General features: G+C 45.1%; 1 protein-coding gene across 8 annotated transcripts in view; it reads right to left on the reverse strand.

Annotated features, from left to right (window-relative positions):
* Positions 1–18950, reverse strand: part of ANKRD17 (ankyrin repeat domain 17) — a 67421-nt gene that overhangs the window by 45778 nt on the left and 2693 nt on the right. Inside the window, exon 1 of one of the 8 annotated variants that reach the window (XM_074542112.1) lies at positions 6174–6307. The exons of the other annotated variants lie outside the window; for them this stretch is intronic. Within the exon in view, the coding sequence (XP_074398213.1) occupies positions 6174–6206 (33 nt within the window). The 5' untranslated portion in view covers positions 6207–6307. Of the gene's footprint in view, positions 1–6173; positions 6308–18950 lie in introns of those variants that run through there. 8 annotated transcript variants of the gene reach the window in all.

Below are 18950 nucleotides of genomic sequence, written 5' to 3' on the forward strand. Positions count from 1 at the left end.
TTCCCTCGCCTTCACTTCCCAAGCCAGGAAACAGCAAAGACACCACAAAGCTGCTCCTGCCTGAAACTCACCATCACAGCAGAACCTGCAGATCCAACCCTGCCTAAGATTCAGTTTATGGCAAACTACAGAAATCCCTTTTTTCTCCCTGCGCCCATGACTTCCACCAGAACTTGCTTTTATCCTGCCTCCACAAGTTCTGCAGCCCACATCCAATTTAACCATCAGGATTGGGGAGGGCATAGGAGAAACCAGAGGTCCTTAGAGGACATCTACATTTCTTCATGTAATTATCTTGCTGAAATAATTATTGATATTAAAAAGTGCTGATATCCCTCATCATGCAGCATAACCAAGCTGACATATTAAGTAGAGACATTAACAATGTTAACCAAATATAGTTTGGGAAGATATGACTAGTTAGGTCAAGAGCTTTGAAATTACTTCAAGTTATTCCAGTTTAATTCATCTGTATTTACTCCTGTCCTATAAAGTCACATGAAGACATGGCTGTGCCACTGTCCCAAACCACCAACCACACTCACACACACAAAAAATGAACCCAACAAAGGAGTGAAATGAACCAGCTGAACTGTAATGCAGATTTCCTTCCCTTTTTTGGCATTTACAAGGCAAGTACTTTTTTCAATGAAGGAACCAGTATGGCCTAGTTCACCAATCTTCTCTTACGACGAGAAGTGAAAGGATAGAGTTACAGCAGGAGACAGTTGGATTCAGTATCTGATTAGAATTCCTATTGTTACTGCCTGGGGAACTGAGCACAGAAGGAATTATTTCTAATAATTTCAACTCATTTGGTTAAAATTCTGACAAGCTTGACAGTCCCTGAATTCTTCCTTCAATACAAACTACTGTTAGGCATATCTAATAAATGAGTTACAATTTTTTTTGCTCTATTTGGCACACCCAACTGAAAGCTGCAGCACATTGAAAGGTTTGAACACTTTCTAACATATGGTGAATGAACAGACTTGTGAAGGTAGTTAAAGCAAGACACAAGTATGACTAAGTCCAAATATATCTATTTTTCCCATCTTATCAAAAAGAGGTTCTATTTAAAAAAAGTAAATCAATGTTTAAGGGCAAAGACAACAAGCTGAAGTGGAGTCTTGGCTTTTCAGTGTTTGCTTCCCATGTTAGATATAAACATCCCATGCCAATTTCCTTGCAGTCAACACGACAATTTTCATTTCTAGTCTCTCTTTAATGCTTCCCATCACATCTGTTCCATGAAGATATTTAACGTTATTTATTCCATATTTACATGGCCATTAAGTGACACAGAACCACTATTTATACCAGCCAGTTCCCTGGATTTCCTTCTTGCAGGATTCTGATGCCAAGGCAGTGCAACAGGTTGTTTGGAGTGCGGGTTTCAGCTTTAGAGCATGTGACTTCCTATCAGTCAACACAGCCAGCAAATTCCAGGGAGGCAAAGATCTGAAGAGATTTCAGGCACATGCAGAAAAAAAGTAACAAGCGCCTTGGCCATGGAAACAACCTCTTTAAACATGCCTATGAACGTTTAAAGACAGGATTTATGAAGAGGTGGGAAAAACCAGAAAAAATCTAAATAAATCCATCTGTCTGAAATATCCCTCTCAATTCTCTCACTGGTTTTTCATTAAGGACTTCATTTGAGGAGCCTGAGTCCAAGAGACCTTGGCTGATCAACTGATCCCATCTGCTTGTCAAGTCCTTGGCTAAGACTTCCCAGCTTCTGAGACCCTCACTGGCAGCCAACCATGGAATGATACTGATCTTTTAAAGAGTTACCCTGTATGAAGTCAGTTACTTACAGGTTTCTCACACAATAATTGCATTTTCATATTACAGTTACTGAAAGAGACACAGCAATAAAGTATAAACAACAAGAACAGCTTCAAATTATTCCATTAAGTCTGTAACCTCTCCCTGCAAGTCACGAAGAAACAAACGGGTTAAGACTCAGAGGAATTCCATCCATGAGATTTTCTGTCCCATGTGGGGCTGGGACTAGATGTGGCCCAGACTCAGTAATGGTGCCTCAATGGAAGGGTTCCTTCAGCAGGGCTCCAACTTCCTTGGAAATAAAGCATAGAGCCTGTCCTGGCAGCCCATGAACAACTGCAACAACTCTGCTGGATTTCCAGCTGCACTTCAGAGGGAAACCTTCCGAGTCCCTTCCAACTCAGGAGATTCTATGACTGAAATCACCACGAAATACTGAAGCACACAGCAGCCAACACCAACTTCATATGGGAAATCTCTTTTGAAAGACAAGAAAACAGGTAAAAAGTAAACCAGACAAGATTACTAAGAGAAACTGTGAGAAAGAAAACAGGGAAAGGATTAGCCTGTTTAAGAGCTGGAACATGGGAAAGCTACAAACGCCCCAACACTGCAATATAATGCTGATTTTAATCTTCAGACCGAGAGACTACAATGTTTATAAATATTAAAAGACTTGGCCCGGTAAAGAAAAGAAAAATTGCTTTGCAGAGGCCTCCCTGACCTCAGAAGGTGCAGTGCAGACACGACCCTGCTGCTGAGTGTTTGCTGTCCCTTGCAGCAGCTGCAGCAGCAGCGGTGTGCTCAGGCAGGGCAGCCCCTGCTCTGTAAATCCTGTGCTCACACCCCAACTGCCCTGCTGTCCTCTCTGCGCTTCAGCCACACAACCCCAGGCCTAACACCTGATCCTCTCCTATCGCCTCCCACCACTGGCAGCCACATACAAAGCAGCATCTTGGGCAGTACTAAATTATCCCCATGGCTCCAGTATGAAGGCAAATTAAAAAACCCCTTCTGCAGTCAGGAAACACTCCCAATATCACAGTAACAAAGAAAGTTTTTCTCACAGTGATTTTTAGTTTCAGTTCAAAGCAGGTGGAAGATATCCACCTTAAGCTTGAAAGGTGAAGGGCACAAAACACCGAGTAAGGACACAGAGCAAGCCCCACGTGTGGGCCTGTGCTGGAGCCCAGCCTGTCTCCCTAAAGCCAAGCACAAATGAGCTTTCAAAGGACCTGAAGGTCAGAGCACATGGCTGCTGCTCTTGAGAAAGTCTCAAACCAACACAGGGAACATAAATTTCCCTCTCCACTGTCATAAGCTAGTGCATTTCTGAGCTATGAGCCTCACAACACAGACCACATCATCATCTGTCAGCACTGAACCTCCTATTCTCCCACCCAAGCCCTGATCTTGACTAATCCAAGCACCAAACCACAACTCCAGGTGTACACCATACCAAGCTCTGCTGTCATGTGGCACGTGCAAGCCAAAACCCGAAAGCTGAAAGCCACCCAGAAAGCCTTGTGTCAGCGAAGGCCCACACCAACACACACACGTGCTGAGGACACAGGCGCCAAAGCACCGGGTGAGGAGTGCAGGGTAACCCCAGAGTGCTGCCCTTGGATCCACCTGCATGCCCACACTAAGCTTCCCACGCCACATTCGAGGGACAGGGCTGAGACAATGCCAGCCTCAGCTGAGAGCAGCCAAGCCAGCCCCACTAGGGCTGCACCTTTTTCCAAGGTGGCCTGAGCACAGGGCAGCCAGGACACGGTGGGAAATCCTCTGGGCTGACAGCCTCGGCTGCCTGCAGCTGCATTCGTTTGCTGAACACTTACTTGTGTTTTAGCACTCACAAGTGATTCTGGCCCCAGAGGCAGCCCTTGCAGGAAGGACCTCTAACACCATCTACCTCAGTCTCTGTGGCAACTGAACACAACTAGCACACTACAGCAAACACCTTTTTTCTGGTTTTAAATAATAAGCAGCTTAGAGGGAGAACGTTCTTGAAGATTTTATGAAGAGGCAAGGCCTGATGATCACTCCAAACTGAACCAAATACTAAGCAGCACCAATTATTTTCAGAACAACAGAGATGACAGATCTGCTGCCCAAGCAAGAGCAGTTCTCTCCATCTCCACACTGCTGCCTTTGAATGAGCACCAGAAACTGCTCCATGGGAGAAAAACAAAAAAGCCCTGAAATGGGAAAATAAGACACTCACTGCAAACACTGTTGGAAGTTACAACAGACACAAATTTGGAGGGAATTATAAATTGTACTTCAGAACATGGCTTCCAGTGATGTGCCAAGAAACCATCAACAGACTGCACTGGTACCAGAGTACCTGGGAGATTCACCAACTGACTCAGCCATACCTCACACACACCTAAAGCCAGGCAGGCCATGCCTGACTCCTGAGGAGGTTTTTTACCTGGATCCAGCTGGTGTTGAGAACAGGAAGTGAATGTGTGACCAAACTGTCGAAAAGAAAAGCTACCACATCCCACTGGGAAGCAAGATGTAATTGCTCATTTCACACAAGTCCAAATTCTGTTATAGTGACAAAATTAACTTCCCAACTGCCCCTCCAAACTGGACTATTGATAAGCACCATGTACCTAATTAATTTGACATACTATGAAACTGCATATGGCAACTGTGGTTAAAATAAAGAACAAAAAAAAGGAAAAGCTTTCAGTATGCAATGAGGCAAGTGAAGTACTGAAATATTTATTTGATGGCACAAAGCCCAGTTCACAATTGCTCTTCCTACCTCCCCACACAAACCCAGCCACACACACAGATATTGGTGAAAATGTCTTGCTCATACACCTGTGCCAGTTTATTCAGCACAAAGTAACAGCTGAGTTAATATTCTGGATGTAATTGTGTTAAACAGTTCCAAAGTCCACACAGAAGTTAACAGCAGTATTCCTATTGATCAAAAATTTTAGGGTAACCTAAGTGCAGCTACCACAGGAAAAAGCCTACAGGAGAAGGACTGTGGAAGCACTGTTTTGTCAGAATTCTGAGAGCAGCTAATAAGGCTGTGGCTTCTCATTACAATAAAGAACACATGCAAATATTCTGACAAGTCATCTGGCCATGTTTTTGCTTGCAAAACCTGAAAAACCACAGGAACAAGAAAAAGGTATTTCATAAAATGGTTTGGAATATCATCTCACTCCAGCCCCCTGGTGGGCAGGGACCTTCCACTGTCCCAGGTTGCTCCAGGCCCTGTTCAACCTGGCCTTGCACACTTAGAGGGATCCAGGGGCAGCCACAGCTTCTCTGGGCAACCTGCGCCAGGGAACATTTCCTTGAACTATTACAGCAAATATAACCTGTAATACAGACCTGCTTCACTCTATGACTTCTTGGCTGGCCTCTCCATTTGGCTGAAAGGTTACTTCCAGCCTACCCTCACAGGAAGAGATTATGCCATTTATTTCATAATAAATTACTGCTGCAGAGGGAGATCTACTTCTGTAGAGGAAGCAAGAACAGGCTACATTTAGACGACTGGAAATGCAGTAAGAGGAATTACATACTGCAACAAACGTGCCTGTCTGCTCTGCTGAGACCCCACCTTGAGTCCTGCCTCCAGCTCTGGGGTTCCCAGCACAGGAAGGACATGGAGCTGCTGCCATGAGGCCTCCAGAGGAGGCCACCAAGGTGATCACGGGGATGGAGCCTCTTTGCTATGAAGAAAGGCTGACAGAATTGGGATTGTTCAGCTTGGAAGAAAAAGGCTTCAGGGTGACCCAATTGTGGCCTTCCAGCACCTTAAGGGAACTTGCAGGAAAAAGGAGGAGCGACTGCTTACAAGAGTGTGTGGTGACAGCACAAGGGGGAATGGCTTTGAATTGACTGAGAGTAGATTTGGGTATCAGGAAGAAATCCTTCCCTGTGAGGGTGCTGAGGCCCTGGCACAGGCTGCCCACAGAAGCTGTGCCTGCCCCTGGATCCCTGGAAGTGCCCAAGGCCGGGCTGGACAGGGCCTGGAGCAGCCTGGGATAGTGGGAGGCGTCCCTGCCCACAGCACAGAGCTGGAATGGGATGATCCTCAGGGTCCCTTCCAACCCAAGCTATTCTGTGATTCCACGATTCTATGAAACGGAAACACTGGCAACAAAGATTAAGAGAGAGAGAGAGAGAGTTATGGCAGGCAGTGGCTGAAATCCCCGCTAATGTGACCGCAATGTCACCGCCGGGGCTCCGCGTCCCGCACCCCTCCCGCCGGGGGGGCAGCGCCGGTGCCCGGCCCCGTCCGCCCGGGCCCCACCGAGCGCCGCAGCCCCAACGGCCGGGCCCGGGGTGCCGGCCCCGCGGCTCCCCGCCATCCCCGGGCCCCTTTGTTCGCGGCCCGGCCGTACCTCCAGGATGTCCTCCAGCACGTACGCCTCCATCGCGGCCGCCCGCGCCCCGCCTCACCGCGCCGCCGCCATGCCCCGCCGCCCCCTCCCTCACGGCCGGGCCCCCCCCGCCGGCGGCACGGGAACAGGAAATGGACCGTTCCACCCCGTGCGCGCCCGGCGCCTACCACCGCGTGCGGGGGGGGGCTGCGCGCCGCTCCCCAACGCCCGCGCCGCGGGGACGGACACACCGAGCAATTGAACGGAAAAAAACCGAGCAGAAGCAGCTCGTTTTTATACGTCCCGTGGATCAGTTCACCTCCTACCCCGCCGCGAACTCGCAGAAGCCTCAGCCCTTGGGTTAGGCAGATCCGTGCCATGCCACATTTGTTTCTGTGCTGTGACCTGGCTTCCCATTAGACCAGACCCTCCCGGAGCTCTTGCAGTGCTGCTCCATGAGCTGCCCGCATCCCTCCCTCCTCCGGCCAGCAGCAATTGCAGAAACTGGCCGTGACACCGGGAGAAAAAGGTGCTGACAGCGCGGAGCAAGGTTAGCACCTCTTCCACAACGCACCTTTAAGAAACATCATCATCTAGCCACCCAGATGAGCACCCACTTCTTACCTACACCCGTCTCTGCCTAACCCAAACCATCAAATGGGCCAAAAGATAATATCTTACATATTCCACAACCCTAGATGACAGTGAGACCAATTCTGTACGCAGCAGGTCAAAATCACTGAGCAATCATATCTGCAGCTCTCAAAATAACTCATTTTCCAGTTCAAAACACCCAGCATAATAAATCTTGTCAACCCCCCAAAAATCTCCTCTCTCATGATGTCATTTCAGCAGAGCACAAAGGAGTCCAATGGCCAAAAGAATTAAGTTCCCATTTTTACTTGAAGAAACACTCATAGTAATCACTTAGTAAACTATCTTTTCCCAAAAAATACTAATTGCTAAAAACACTCGCCTAACAGCAAGAATATTCTCACCTGGATTTAAAAAGCTGGCCAGACTGGCTAGTAACATCACAAAGAGAAATTCCAGTTGATCATTATCAGTTTTAGGAGTAGCTGCGTTCTTCCATTTCAAAATGTTATTTAACCACCAAAAATGGGAATTACATCCTACTCGCTTATTACAAAGCCCCTCATTTCCCAAAAACTCAATACCTGCCCAGGCTGTCCGTTTTCCCACTCTTTTTCCGCTCATTTTCCACTTCAGAGAACAGCCCAGATTCCACAGTTTTACTGAGAACTAATTCAAGGATGACCCACAGAACAACATTGCACTGTTCCTCTGGAGTCATGCTTTTAGGGCGGCATTTCCAACATCCCCAGCAGCCCCTTGCAACTGTTCCAATGTACATGAAATCCAGCAATAATGCACAAACATTAGCCCAAGTACAAAGCTGTCCCTGACAGCTTGAAGGATTTCTTTGTATATATATTAAAAAAAGGAAAAAACCAGCCACCACCTCCCACATAACACTGATGTCTCCAAAGACAAGTTATTCAGTCTTCTGAGTCTCAGAAAGAATTAACAGATACCTTATATCACACCAAAAAAAAAAAAAAAAGAAAAAAAAAAAAGAAAGAAGCTTAAAGCACACAACTTAGCAGAGAGCTAGCGACACTTCACACATGACACCACTGAAAACATTTTCAATTGCAAAGGCAGCATTCCACAGGAACAAAAGCAGCTGTCTGCTCCACACAGGGCAAACTGCACAGCATGGGCTCCCCATGGACCCACAAATCAAGCACCAGATTTTCAGGAGAAGGAGGAACACCAATCACCTTCAGAGCTGAACCATTTCCCCTTCTGCTGGGCAAACTGCAGAGCCCTGCCTGCAACAGCATCACCAACTGGGACAAACCTAACTCACAGAACAATTCAGAGCTCCCCTTACGCCATGAGAGATGGGAGGACTCTACACGTGAGCCGTGTCAAAAACCTTCCTGGCACTAAAAGCAAGTCACCCTCAACATTTGTCCGAGGGCAGCAAACCAAACATTCCAAATTTCACACTCAGAACCTCAATACCCAATTCCCCCTCCTCTCCCCTGGCCCACCTGAATCTGCAGCTCTCTGGTGCTGGCTAAGAAAGAAGCACTTGCTTGCAAAATGAGATCTCACACTTTCTTTCATACTTGAAAAATATTTACAGGATGGAATACCAAATTCTAAAAAGCCCATTCCCAGCTCTTGAGGTTTTACTGAAGATCTCATAGTGGTGTGAAGTAAAGGCTTTAATACATGCTTCTGTTCCTGAAAAATAAAGGAAAAAAAACCACAAGCAAAAAAACTTCCGAGGGAAAAAGCAAAAAATATTTAGGCCCTTATGATTAATTCCTTTTCTATTTCTACGGTGTGACTTTGGGTTTCACACACAGGTCAGGAAATACATCTTCAATTCTGCACAGGTAAACACAAACCCATTTCGTCCTCACCTTCAAGTCCAGCTCTAGGAATTACTTGAAGCAGTTGATTAGGAAAGATAAAACACATTATCTCTTCAAAACATCTCAGCTCCTCCTTGAAAGCTAACAATCTTTATTTAGCCTTATGCTGAAGGGCATGATCCACTCAGTGCCCTCATGTGTCACCATCCACTACTAAAACTCAGCACGTTCTCCTAATCAAGAGGAGCCCTAAAACCACGTAGCTGTCTGAGCTGTGTCCATCCATCACCTCCCCTACACTCTGTGGGCCTAAAACACACCAAACCCTCCTGTTCCCCACGGAAGGTGGCAGAGAAAACATCTGTTGAGGAGAGAGACTTAAAAACAGTGCCCAAAGCCGTGCTTGCAGCCCATGAAGCGTGTTAAGCCAAGGGGAATCCTCAGAGCGTTCCGAGGGACGGGTACACACCAAGGCTGGTTTGCTCTGCCCTGTGCTCCCCACACAGCATGGTAACTGTGGAAATGAGCAAGGGGAGAATAAAACCCTGCAGAGACTCCTGCTGCTCACGCCCAAGAGCTCACAGGCAGTTTTCAGGGAGATCTTCCATCCCAACCTTGCGGGAGCACGCAAGCCACCGGCAATTCTGAGCTGGCATCACGTCACCCTGAGGCACAGGCATTTCAACCATTGATCCCAGACAGATTCTGGCACCCAGAAATGTGAGCACTGAACAATTGATCAGACAATTGCCACTCTCATATCACAAAAGCACATTGTTATCTGGTTCCAGCTGATCGAGCAGTACTGGTCACCAACTGGCCCAAAGCACACAAACACACTTCTCTGTGTGTGCTTTCAGAGCACCCTGTCAAGGTTGGGCTCTTTAAACCCTGTCCCATGCAGCTGCTAACACCTTATTCAGCAAGATCACCAGGTGCATTAATTACTAAAAAACCAAATCATTCTGAGAAGAGAAAAAGGGGAGTTGCAGACAGGCCCTCAATACAGTACCAATTATCAGTTATACCCTTCAGCAGGCATTCCCCAGTATTTCCCTCTCCAGAAGTGGGTGCCCAGTCAGACAGAACCATAAAGCTCTTAAGACAATTAAGATCAAAAACCAGAGTAAGTTTCCAGTCGAAATTTTGTGACATTCTGGTTATCTGCTACATTGCCAGGAGGAAAACATCCACCACTGTCACGTGGAATACCCTGAAAACTGAGGTACCTATCACACTGAAAAATCCACACAAGACACACACACAAGATGGCATTTCACATTAATCAGAAATACACTTGAAATCAGAAGACTCAGTTACTTCACCAAAGGAAAAAGTCCATCATTAAAACCATCAAAGGACCAAGTTTGCTCTTCAAACATCAAACAAAAAACCCTGACAAGATGCAGGAGTAGCTGTTAGTATACAAGAACAATACTCAGCACAAGGAATATCCACACAGATTTTTCAAAGGCTGCTTCAAACTTGTGTTGGGCCCAATTCTTCCATTTTTAGAGTGCTGATAATCCCACCCACATTCATGTTGCTGGACTGAACCCAATTCTTCATAGCTGCTCTCCCAATAAAAACAATTTTTCAAACCCTTTACAACTAAGCCAGATCTGAATGTTTCCCCCAAGAGATCCAACAGATACCCCTAAGGGTACTCACTGCTCCCGATAAATGCACTAGGATTTATCCACTTTCATTAGGAACAACAGCCTATAACTTGCAGCTCTCCATCATATCAATATAACCACCAAGACACTGAAAACATTATTCTCTACTGCTTCTGTTTTAAACACAAAAACCTTGTTATAGCCCAAAAGTACCTCTGATTTGAGGCTGTTTGCATCAGTCACCACTTGGTGCGATTTTTAAGGTCCCTTAGTTCTATGTCACTACAAAACAAAATGAGTTTTATACCCACTGTTTCAGGTTCTCCCTCCAGAGAGATTGATCCAACTCTAGATCCTCAGTGGTTACATAAAAACAAGTCAGCCCAAACCCAAACCTCAGGCACCACCTGAAGTCATGACTCCCATCTGATTTTCCTATTTTCACATTGTATATTGGTTTCTTTTACTCCACTTCTTGCAGCAATCACAGCTCTGTGGTTGTCAGCCTGGCTAAATTTCCAGCATCCTTCAGGCAGGTGCTCTAGTGAATTCCAAATAAAAGAAACCTACTTTCTTCCTTTCATTTTTATTATTGTGGTAGGGATGTGCAAGGACGATGGGCTTCAACCTGGTAAATACTGAGGACATTTTTTTATTCCCTCAGCCTAATAGTCCCATGTCTCTCTGAGCATTTCAGACCTTGCTGCCAAAAGCTGCAGTGAGCTTTCACACGAGTTTTACAGGCACAAGATGATCCTTGCTGCCCATTGTCATTATCACACCACCCTTGATTCAGCTCCGTTATCTCCCACAGACAAGGAAACTCTGATAACCAAGCCACATATTTTTCTTCTCTAACAAACACGTAACAACTTTTTTTAACCATCCAAGATGGTTTCCCACTCAAAACCTCATTTTCCTGCCAAGACAGATCTTGCATTTCTCTCCAGCCTATTCTTCCCTTGGCCTAGGGCAGCATTCCAGACCCTTCTGACACATTCAGAGTTTGCTGTTCAGTTGGTGCTACTGCTTTGGGTCAAGGGACAAAGCTGGAAAGGATGGAATTATTTTCCTTATGCTACCCATGAGATCTAGGTTTTCCACAGCTCCAGGAAACTAGAATCTGGAAAAGGTATCTGACATAACTACCTTTGAAAGCACCACAATTAGCCTATCCTGAGGTTTTTTATGCCCATTTAAAAGACTGCATACACAGAAAAGGTTTCAGGCCTGAGTTGAGAGACTGGGATGGTTATGACCTGTCTGATGGAGTAACTTCCACAATTCCCTGCATGAAGTCCTCCCCCAGTCTGCTCTCCCAGAACAGCAGCACTGTGCTGGGGAAGCTGGCTCGGCAGCTTGCATGAACTGTCAGGATGGCACCAGGGGACAGAAGGACCCCATGCCCAGAGAAGCCCCCTCAAAGAGCTGGAGCCCTCCTCCCAGTTCTAGCTGGGCTATTAGGAATTTCAGCATTCCAGCCGCATTACCATTTCATAGAGGATTTCTCATTCAAGGGGCAATAAAAAAGGTGATTAATTCCACAATTAATTAAGAGTTAGCACCATCACGCCAGGAAGCTAACAGAAATACAAAGATTCACTACCAGACCATACAAGCTCAGCCAAAAAGCACTCAGCTCATAGCACTTTTCCCAGGAACCTGAAGACAGGGAATGTCAAAGCAAGCTCTGCCTGGAGGCAGACTGCAGCACTGGGCAAGAGTTGTGAGCTCATCAGCCCCACTTTATCAGCAGCCTCTTATTGTCACACCATCCATCCTGAGCCAGGAGCCAGAGGCACAATATAAAAACATTTCTGAATTAAGTCCTTATTTATCTCTGCCTAAATGCATGTGACACCTGGGCAGAGTTTTAGAGCCCACCAAGCAAGCAGCACCCTGGCACAGAGAGAGACAAACCCTGCTCACCAGCCAGGAGCCTTCCACCCTGGTCAGTGCTTGCATCAGCCCTGCTCTTCCTGATTCCAACTCCTAAGGCAAACCCAAGCATGAAAAAAGGAGCAAAGGAAGTACCTTTACTCACGCACAGCACTGCCCTGAAGATGAACTGAACTACAACATCACTAAAAAACAACCACGACAAGACAGCTCCTCTGATTTTGCTGCGGAGGAACTGCCCGCTGCAAATCCAAATGCACCTGACAAGACCTGGAAAAGGGAGACAAAATCACACGAGCATTTTGAAAGGGTTTTCTGGCAGAAATGCAAGATTACTGGTGGACACTCTCATATCTTCCTTGAAGTTATCCATGGAGTAAAGTCAGTAAGTGTTCATTGGGTAAAATACAGTGCTCCAAGTCCTCAGGCCAAAGACTACGAACACACTCAAGAACCCTGGTTTTGGGAAAAACACAAGTGAAATGAGGAACATGTTCAAAAAACACAACTTTGGACATGGAAGATCTTTCCTCAAAAACGAACTTCTATTCCTTTCTCATTCCACGTATGAAATACTGGTGACAGAGAAGCTGTGTGTAACCAAGCAGCATACACAGTGCAACAAGATTCATACTGACACCTCTCAAATCCTAAGGCAAGTACTAATCCAAGGTATCTCCACATGAGAACATGAAAATTTGAGTGCAAGCTCTTAAAAACTTTTCAAGTGCATACACGTTCCCTGCCAAGAATAAGGAAATCTTAAACCAGGAAAAGCCACTATTTGGGATCAAGTCTCCTACTCCTTTTTAAGTGGCCTTATCTAGCATTTACTTCCACACATAAATTCTAACTGAGTGAATATTATATCAAGTATTCTCACACCAAATTCCAATCCAGGGCCTGCAGGATCAGGATGTCCCTGTCTTCCTTTTCCTGCCTGTGAACTGGATGGTTGTTTCAACAGCTCTACATCCAGGCTGCTCATCATGAACTTGGACTGGGTTAATACCTGATTTTGAAACCTATTCCAAAAGAAGGAACCATAACAATGTACTTGAGGTTTCTTTCTTTTACAAAACTATCAACAGTCAGAGTTACTCAGTTGGCATCTTCAAATTCACAGACTAAAATGGCTGGAAAACCCACTCCATTCACAGACAGCAAGATCAAGCCTGGAGTTTAACAGAACAAGCTGGATTAGGCTGAAGAAGGAAAACCACATAAACTGAATTAAAAAATGAGATACTAATGCGATCTCTGCTTTTGTTTAATATGGTTGCTCATTACCTTTTACACCTGAGGTTACCTGGAAGATCAGCACAGAGTGGGGACCACACAGCACAGCTCCCAGCATTTATTACCAGGGCAGCTGGACCAGCTGCCAGACACAAACACTTCTAGCTGAACTCTGGAGCTCAGCACCTCCTGCTCCCCACCTCCTCTTTGCTGGGCCTCCAGAAATAAAATCACACCTTCAGTTTATCTCACATTACGAGAAGATAAAACTTTTAACGGCAAACACCTGCCCTCAATTCCAGATGTGCTCACGGTAAGAGCCTGATTTCAGCCCAAGAATAACCCTAAAGTCTTGGGCTAATATCAGCATCCAAACCAAAAACACCTTAAACGCTCCTCAAACCCCTCACTGCCCCAGCAGGCAAGCTGAGGTCCCTGCCAACCCAACACACCCCTCCCACAGAAGAACTTCCCCTCCACCACATTTAAATTACACCATACACACAGAGCCTGACAGAATTATTTTACTATGAGCGAGTTTAATAAATGCTGGGGAAGTTGACAAAAAGTTTTTTAAAAAGCTCGGTATCTTCTGGACAATAGTTTGTTATAAAACCAATTGCTTGAGTTATTTCTATTAACAAGTATTCCAATGGCTTTTGGAAAGGCTGTGTGCTCTCTAACAGCCAATTCTGGATTACAATGAAAGCCACCATCGAGGCCATCTGCCTTTCTTGAGAACACTTTGGCAATTTTTTTAATGTAATTTTTTAAAAAAATAAAGTTCTTTGAGTTCTACTGGTAACTTTATTTCAAATCTAATTCGCTCAAGCAAGTGCTTATTGGGTGTCACTTCCTGACTCCCTTTATTATTAAATCAGTAAATTATTATTATTATTGTAAGATTTTTCTAGGTCTGACAGATGTCGGCCATACTCTGATCTAACTGAACACAGTGCTGGGCCACAAGAGCTCCAAAGCACAGGAGGAACCAGCACCCATATCAGCTTTGATACCAGACAAGGCCCCTGGCACAGCTGTGCCAGCAGTGCTCGGCTCCAGAGGGCAGAGGGAAGCTCTAAAGCCAACCCATCCCACTGGGCCTTTCTCTAACCCAAGGATTTCTGCAGAACCCAGCAGGTTTCTAAACCCACCCCAACCTAGAGACACTAGTAAATTTTCTCACCTTGAAGACACAAGTGCATTTAGGGAGTGATTTCACACAGAGCTGTAACATCTCCCTCCTCACGCAAGCTCCAGAAAAGGCCTTTGCTGAAGTTCAGCACAGAAAGTTGCCCACTATATTTATCCTCGAGGAGTTCTTTGATCAAGCTGATTCTTCACAAAAATACCAGCATGCTGTTATGCCAGCTTTCACTTCTGCTAGCGACAGAGATGGACAGAAGGCATATGTTCATCCCTGGAGCAGACTGTAACATTCAAAGTGCTTTTTTCTTTAAGCCAGCTTGGTTTTTTGTGTTGTGATTGTGATCACAATTGGGACTTTTTTAGTCAATCTCCAAAGTGACTCCTTTGCTGCAGTGCACTAAGTGACACAAATGTGATGGTGATAAACCAAAAGGCTGCAATACTTTAATGAAATCCTGCTTAATTCCTCTCTTTCTCCCTATCCTTAATATGCTGCTTTTGAGAATTTGAACAAATACCAGAGACAAAAGTCAGTGCTGATTTTATCTGAAGAAGCTCTAAGTTTTTAAGCTACACACACACACAAAAAAAAAAAAAAAAGAAAAAAAAAAGAACCTGTGTGATTTATCTGTTTCAGTCACTTCCAACCAGAGGATCCAGAGGAAGTGTCAAGAGGACTAATTTGCCCTTGAAGACAAAAATTCTCACTGATCTGTGCCATCCTTACCAACTGAGTCCTCAGCAACAATGCCAACGTTTTCCATGGCAGGGATTTCAATGAGTTATCCCACCAAAAGAGGCAGTGCTCACCCTCTCACCCTCCTCCCTGCCTGAGCTCCTGCTCTTCGCTGTGTCAGCACAAGCCCCTGTGCCTGGCACACTGCATCCAGGAACTGATCAACTGGAAATGTGCTGTTTCTCTTCCTGAGGTTTTTTTTTCAACAACATCATTTCCCAAGTGGCTGGGAGGAGCACTGAATGCCTTTTTTTGTGCCTTCCTCCAAGCCCAACTCCCCCAGCTTCAGTGGGATTGATACCCACGCTGGTGCAGGGGCTGAACAGCACCAGGCACTTGAGGAAAAAAACTAAAGTCACATCATGACTTGAACATTTCAACTTCATTAAAGCATTGTTCCCCATTCTGTGGAGGAGAACAAATCACACCTGCAGAACAGCATCAAGAGGAAAATTCCACTGGCAAAGCATTTCAGGACAAGACTGAACAAAAGGCAAGAATACCTGAAGTCTGGAGATGGGAAAGCTCCAGGACAGGAAAACATGTGAGTCACCTGCCAGACACAGATGCACAGGGGAGCTCCAGCCTCTCCTCCAAGTGTTTGGTTTTTTCCTTGTGTGTGGGAAGGACTGGGAGGTACAGCTGGGAGGATAAGAGCGACCTTCCTCCTCTTACCTCTGAATCACTCCCTGCCCGAGAGGGGGGGGCAGATATTCCCTGGGATTCTGCTGGGACTGCATCCCCAAAAGTGCTCCTGCACAGCTGGACAGATGGACAGACACTGAAAGAACCATTCCCTGAACAGCAGCACAAGGCAAAGCAAACCCCAGACCAAATATGAGGCAGCCCCTCAGCAGCAGTTCGGATTACTGAGAGCAAAATCTCTTCAGTTTTAACCTAAAAAATAAAGAACCTAGTAGACACTTTCTGATTGTTTCAGGTTAAACTTGAGGAGAATGGAAGTCAAAACCCCAAACTGATATTCTAAATAGCAATATTTCATCATATTTCTTAATGTTCCAACATCTTTCTATCTCTGAGCAGCTGCTTATTTGGACACATTATCCACTCTTGATGATCAATACCACATAAGAAATTGGGGTGGGGCAGGGAAAAACATAAAAGCAAGGTTTACTTCAGCTCATTTCCTAAAATATACCATTATGCTCCAGGAATTGGAGGATGCAGGTAAAATGCAGAAGAGGAATGACTCCTGTACATCAAACACCAGTAATTTGAATTTGTCAAAAACTGCTCTGGGTAACGCCAACAGAATCACCCTAATGACAACATGCAGCCCAAAAGAAAATACTGCAAGCACAAACAAGGAGGTATTAAAGGATGTATGCTTGGCTTTGTGGCTGATTTTCAGCCTGGTGTACGACTATTACCTCATGTGAAAACAAGGTGACACAAGAGTTAAGTAATACCTCCATGTGGCTTCAGCTCTCTGCACAGTCATGAGCTCCGGACAGCCTAAGGGGGATAACCCACTGAAAAACATCTGGAATGCTGAGATAACCTCTCCCAGTACCCACTGCCACAAAGCACTGCCAGTGCAAACACAGAGGAAATGCTGCCCTTCATTGGCCAACAATGGATTTTTTTCCTCCAGAATTCCTGTGGACTCTGCACAATGCCTGGATGGAGGTCACCAGAATTCCCACACTAACACCAAGGCACGCTGATATTCACTGCCAACTTCACAGCAAGGAAGACCTTTTCCCTAAGCACACAGGTTAGCTCAATGAGCTTAGCCAAACCATCTGCCAGCACTGGTCCTTCCTCACCAACAGCTTTCTCACTCAACACACCCAAAGCTATGGACAAGACAAAGGAAGTCCCACACACGAGCAGCAGCTCTACAGACACATCTTCAGCATGGCATCTCACCTGAGTCACCCACAAAGCCACACCATCGAGAAACCAAAAGCACAGCATTTCAGAAAAAAACACACCATGTCTCCCCAGGCAGCCAAGGATTCTGCTCAGATGGCCCAAAGACAATAACAGCAAATTTAGGCAATTTTATTTTACACCAAGTTACAAGGGCTTGTCCCCTTATCTTCCAAAAAAAGCTTCTTACTTATCCTGGATCTGCAGCATTGATTTTTCAATTCCTAAACCAAATTGCAAATCAGCTATATCATAAATAAACACCATCAGTTTTGGTTTTAAAACACAGATAGAGGGGAAAAAAACAAACACACATAATCCCATTTGCCTTCAACCTAGACAGATGAGGAAATTCTCTCAGCTAAATTCCTTCCAGAGAAACCATTCTCTTTACAGAACTGAATTATTGGCTTAAAATGTGAGGTGTTTGGCTCCAGCCTGCACATGGGAATTGTGTTTATAAGGACATTTCCTGAAGAAATATCTAAGGAAGTAAACAAATTCACATGGTGCCACCAATATTGAACTCCACCTTCTGCAGTGGTCACTTTCTGCTGGGGGGTTTCGTTTTCAACCCAGATATTCACTGACTATGTGAATTAAATAAAGCACATAAAAATAGAGTAATATTTAACAATTTTAAAAAATAAAAAGCATCAGGTCTAACCAACCTGATTTTGCTGGAAGATGGATATAAAGGGCAATTATAAATTCCACTGCCAGCAGCAAACATCCTCCAAGTTCACAGACTTGAAATAAGCTTGTAAACAATTTTTATTACACAACTAAACCTTTCAGTGTTAAATAAGAAAAGCCCTAATGCACTCTGGACACTGAGTTTCTAAGCAGCACCTTGCTACAAGGACCTGCTCATTTTTTACACTATTTCACTATGAATGGAAGTGTTGAACAAAATTTGCACGTACAAGAACACTTGGAAGGACCACAGGCTGACCTCCCCTGCTATGGAAATCCTACTGTCATTCTTGTCATACCTCAAGACTCCTCTTCCTGTATACCCAGAAAAGTTGCCATTTTTTAGCAACTGTTTTTTAGGGAAAAGGCAATTGACCTTTTACAGACAACACTGGACCCCACTACCTAAAGTCTTGGGGTTTTGCAGTAATTTGAAAGACCAACATTGGAGGTTGCCATGAACTCATAAGGTTGTTGGTATAAAATTCCCATTCAACTTCTCCCAAAGCTCTCCACAGTGCCTGTGTTGCCACACTGAGATCTGATGGAGTTCAGATGTAGAGATGAAAACAGCTGATTTTAGCTCCTGATTCCATTCCATCGGCTCAGCAACAACTGAGCTGAACAATGTCTTTCTGCTCCTGGGCTTTCTGTGACTCAGGATGCACCAGGTTTCCCTTCAGAACCCCCTGGACTTGTTGCTACAGTACTCCTGAGTTTTAGAAGCAGGCTCACTAGCAGTCCAATCTAGAAGCACTTTGCTTTGGAGATTAGAGAAGTCTTAATGTATTAAGCATGGGAAGGGCAAAAAATAGCCTAAGACAAACTATCTTAAGTTTACAGAGATAATGAAGGGAACGCTTGGGAGGGAACACCAGCTTCTGCAGCATTCCCACAGTAGTTTCCATTCACAGCAAAACCAGCAACTTGCACTTCTTCCTGTTTTTCCCTTGATGTGCCTTCCACACTGCCCGTGGTCAGAAGACCACAATCAAATTGAAGAGCTGGGCACAACTCAAGAATATGTGCAATAAAATGAAATTTTAACCCCCAAACAACTAAAAAGCCCTTTGTTCCAGTGGGATTTTTTTAAAGCTTCTAAAAGCCAAAACTAACTATCAGGTTCCTTTCAGACAAGGAAACCTCCCTCGCA

This window comes from Zonotrichia albicollis, chromosome 5 (assembly GCF_047830755.1).
Source record: "Zonotrichia albicollis isolate bZonAlb1 chromosome 5, bZonAlb1.hap1, whole genome shotgun sequence".
Taxonomy (NCBI): Eukaryota; Metazoa; Chordata; class Aves; order Passeriformes; family Passerellidae; genus Zonotrichia; species Zonotrichia albicollis.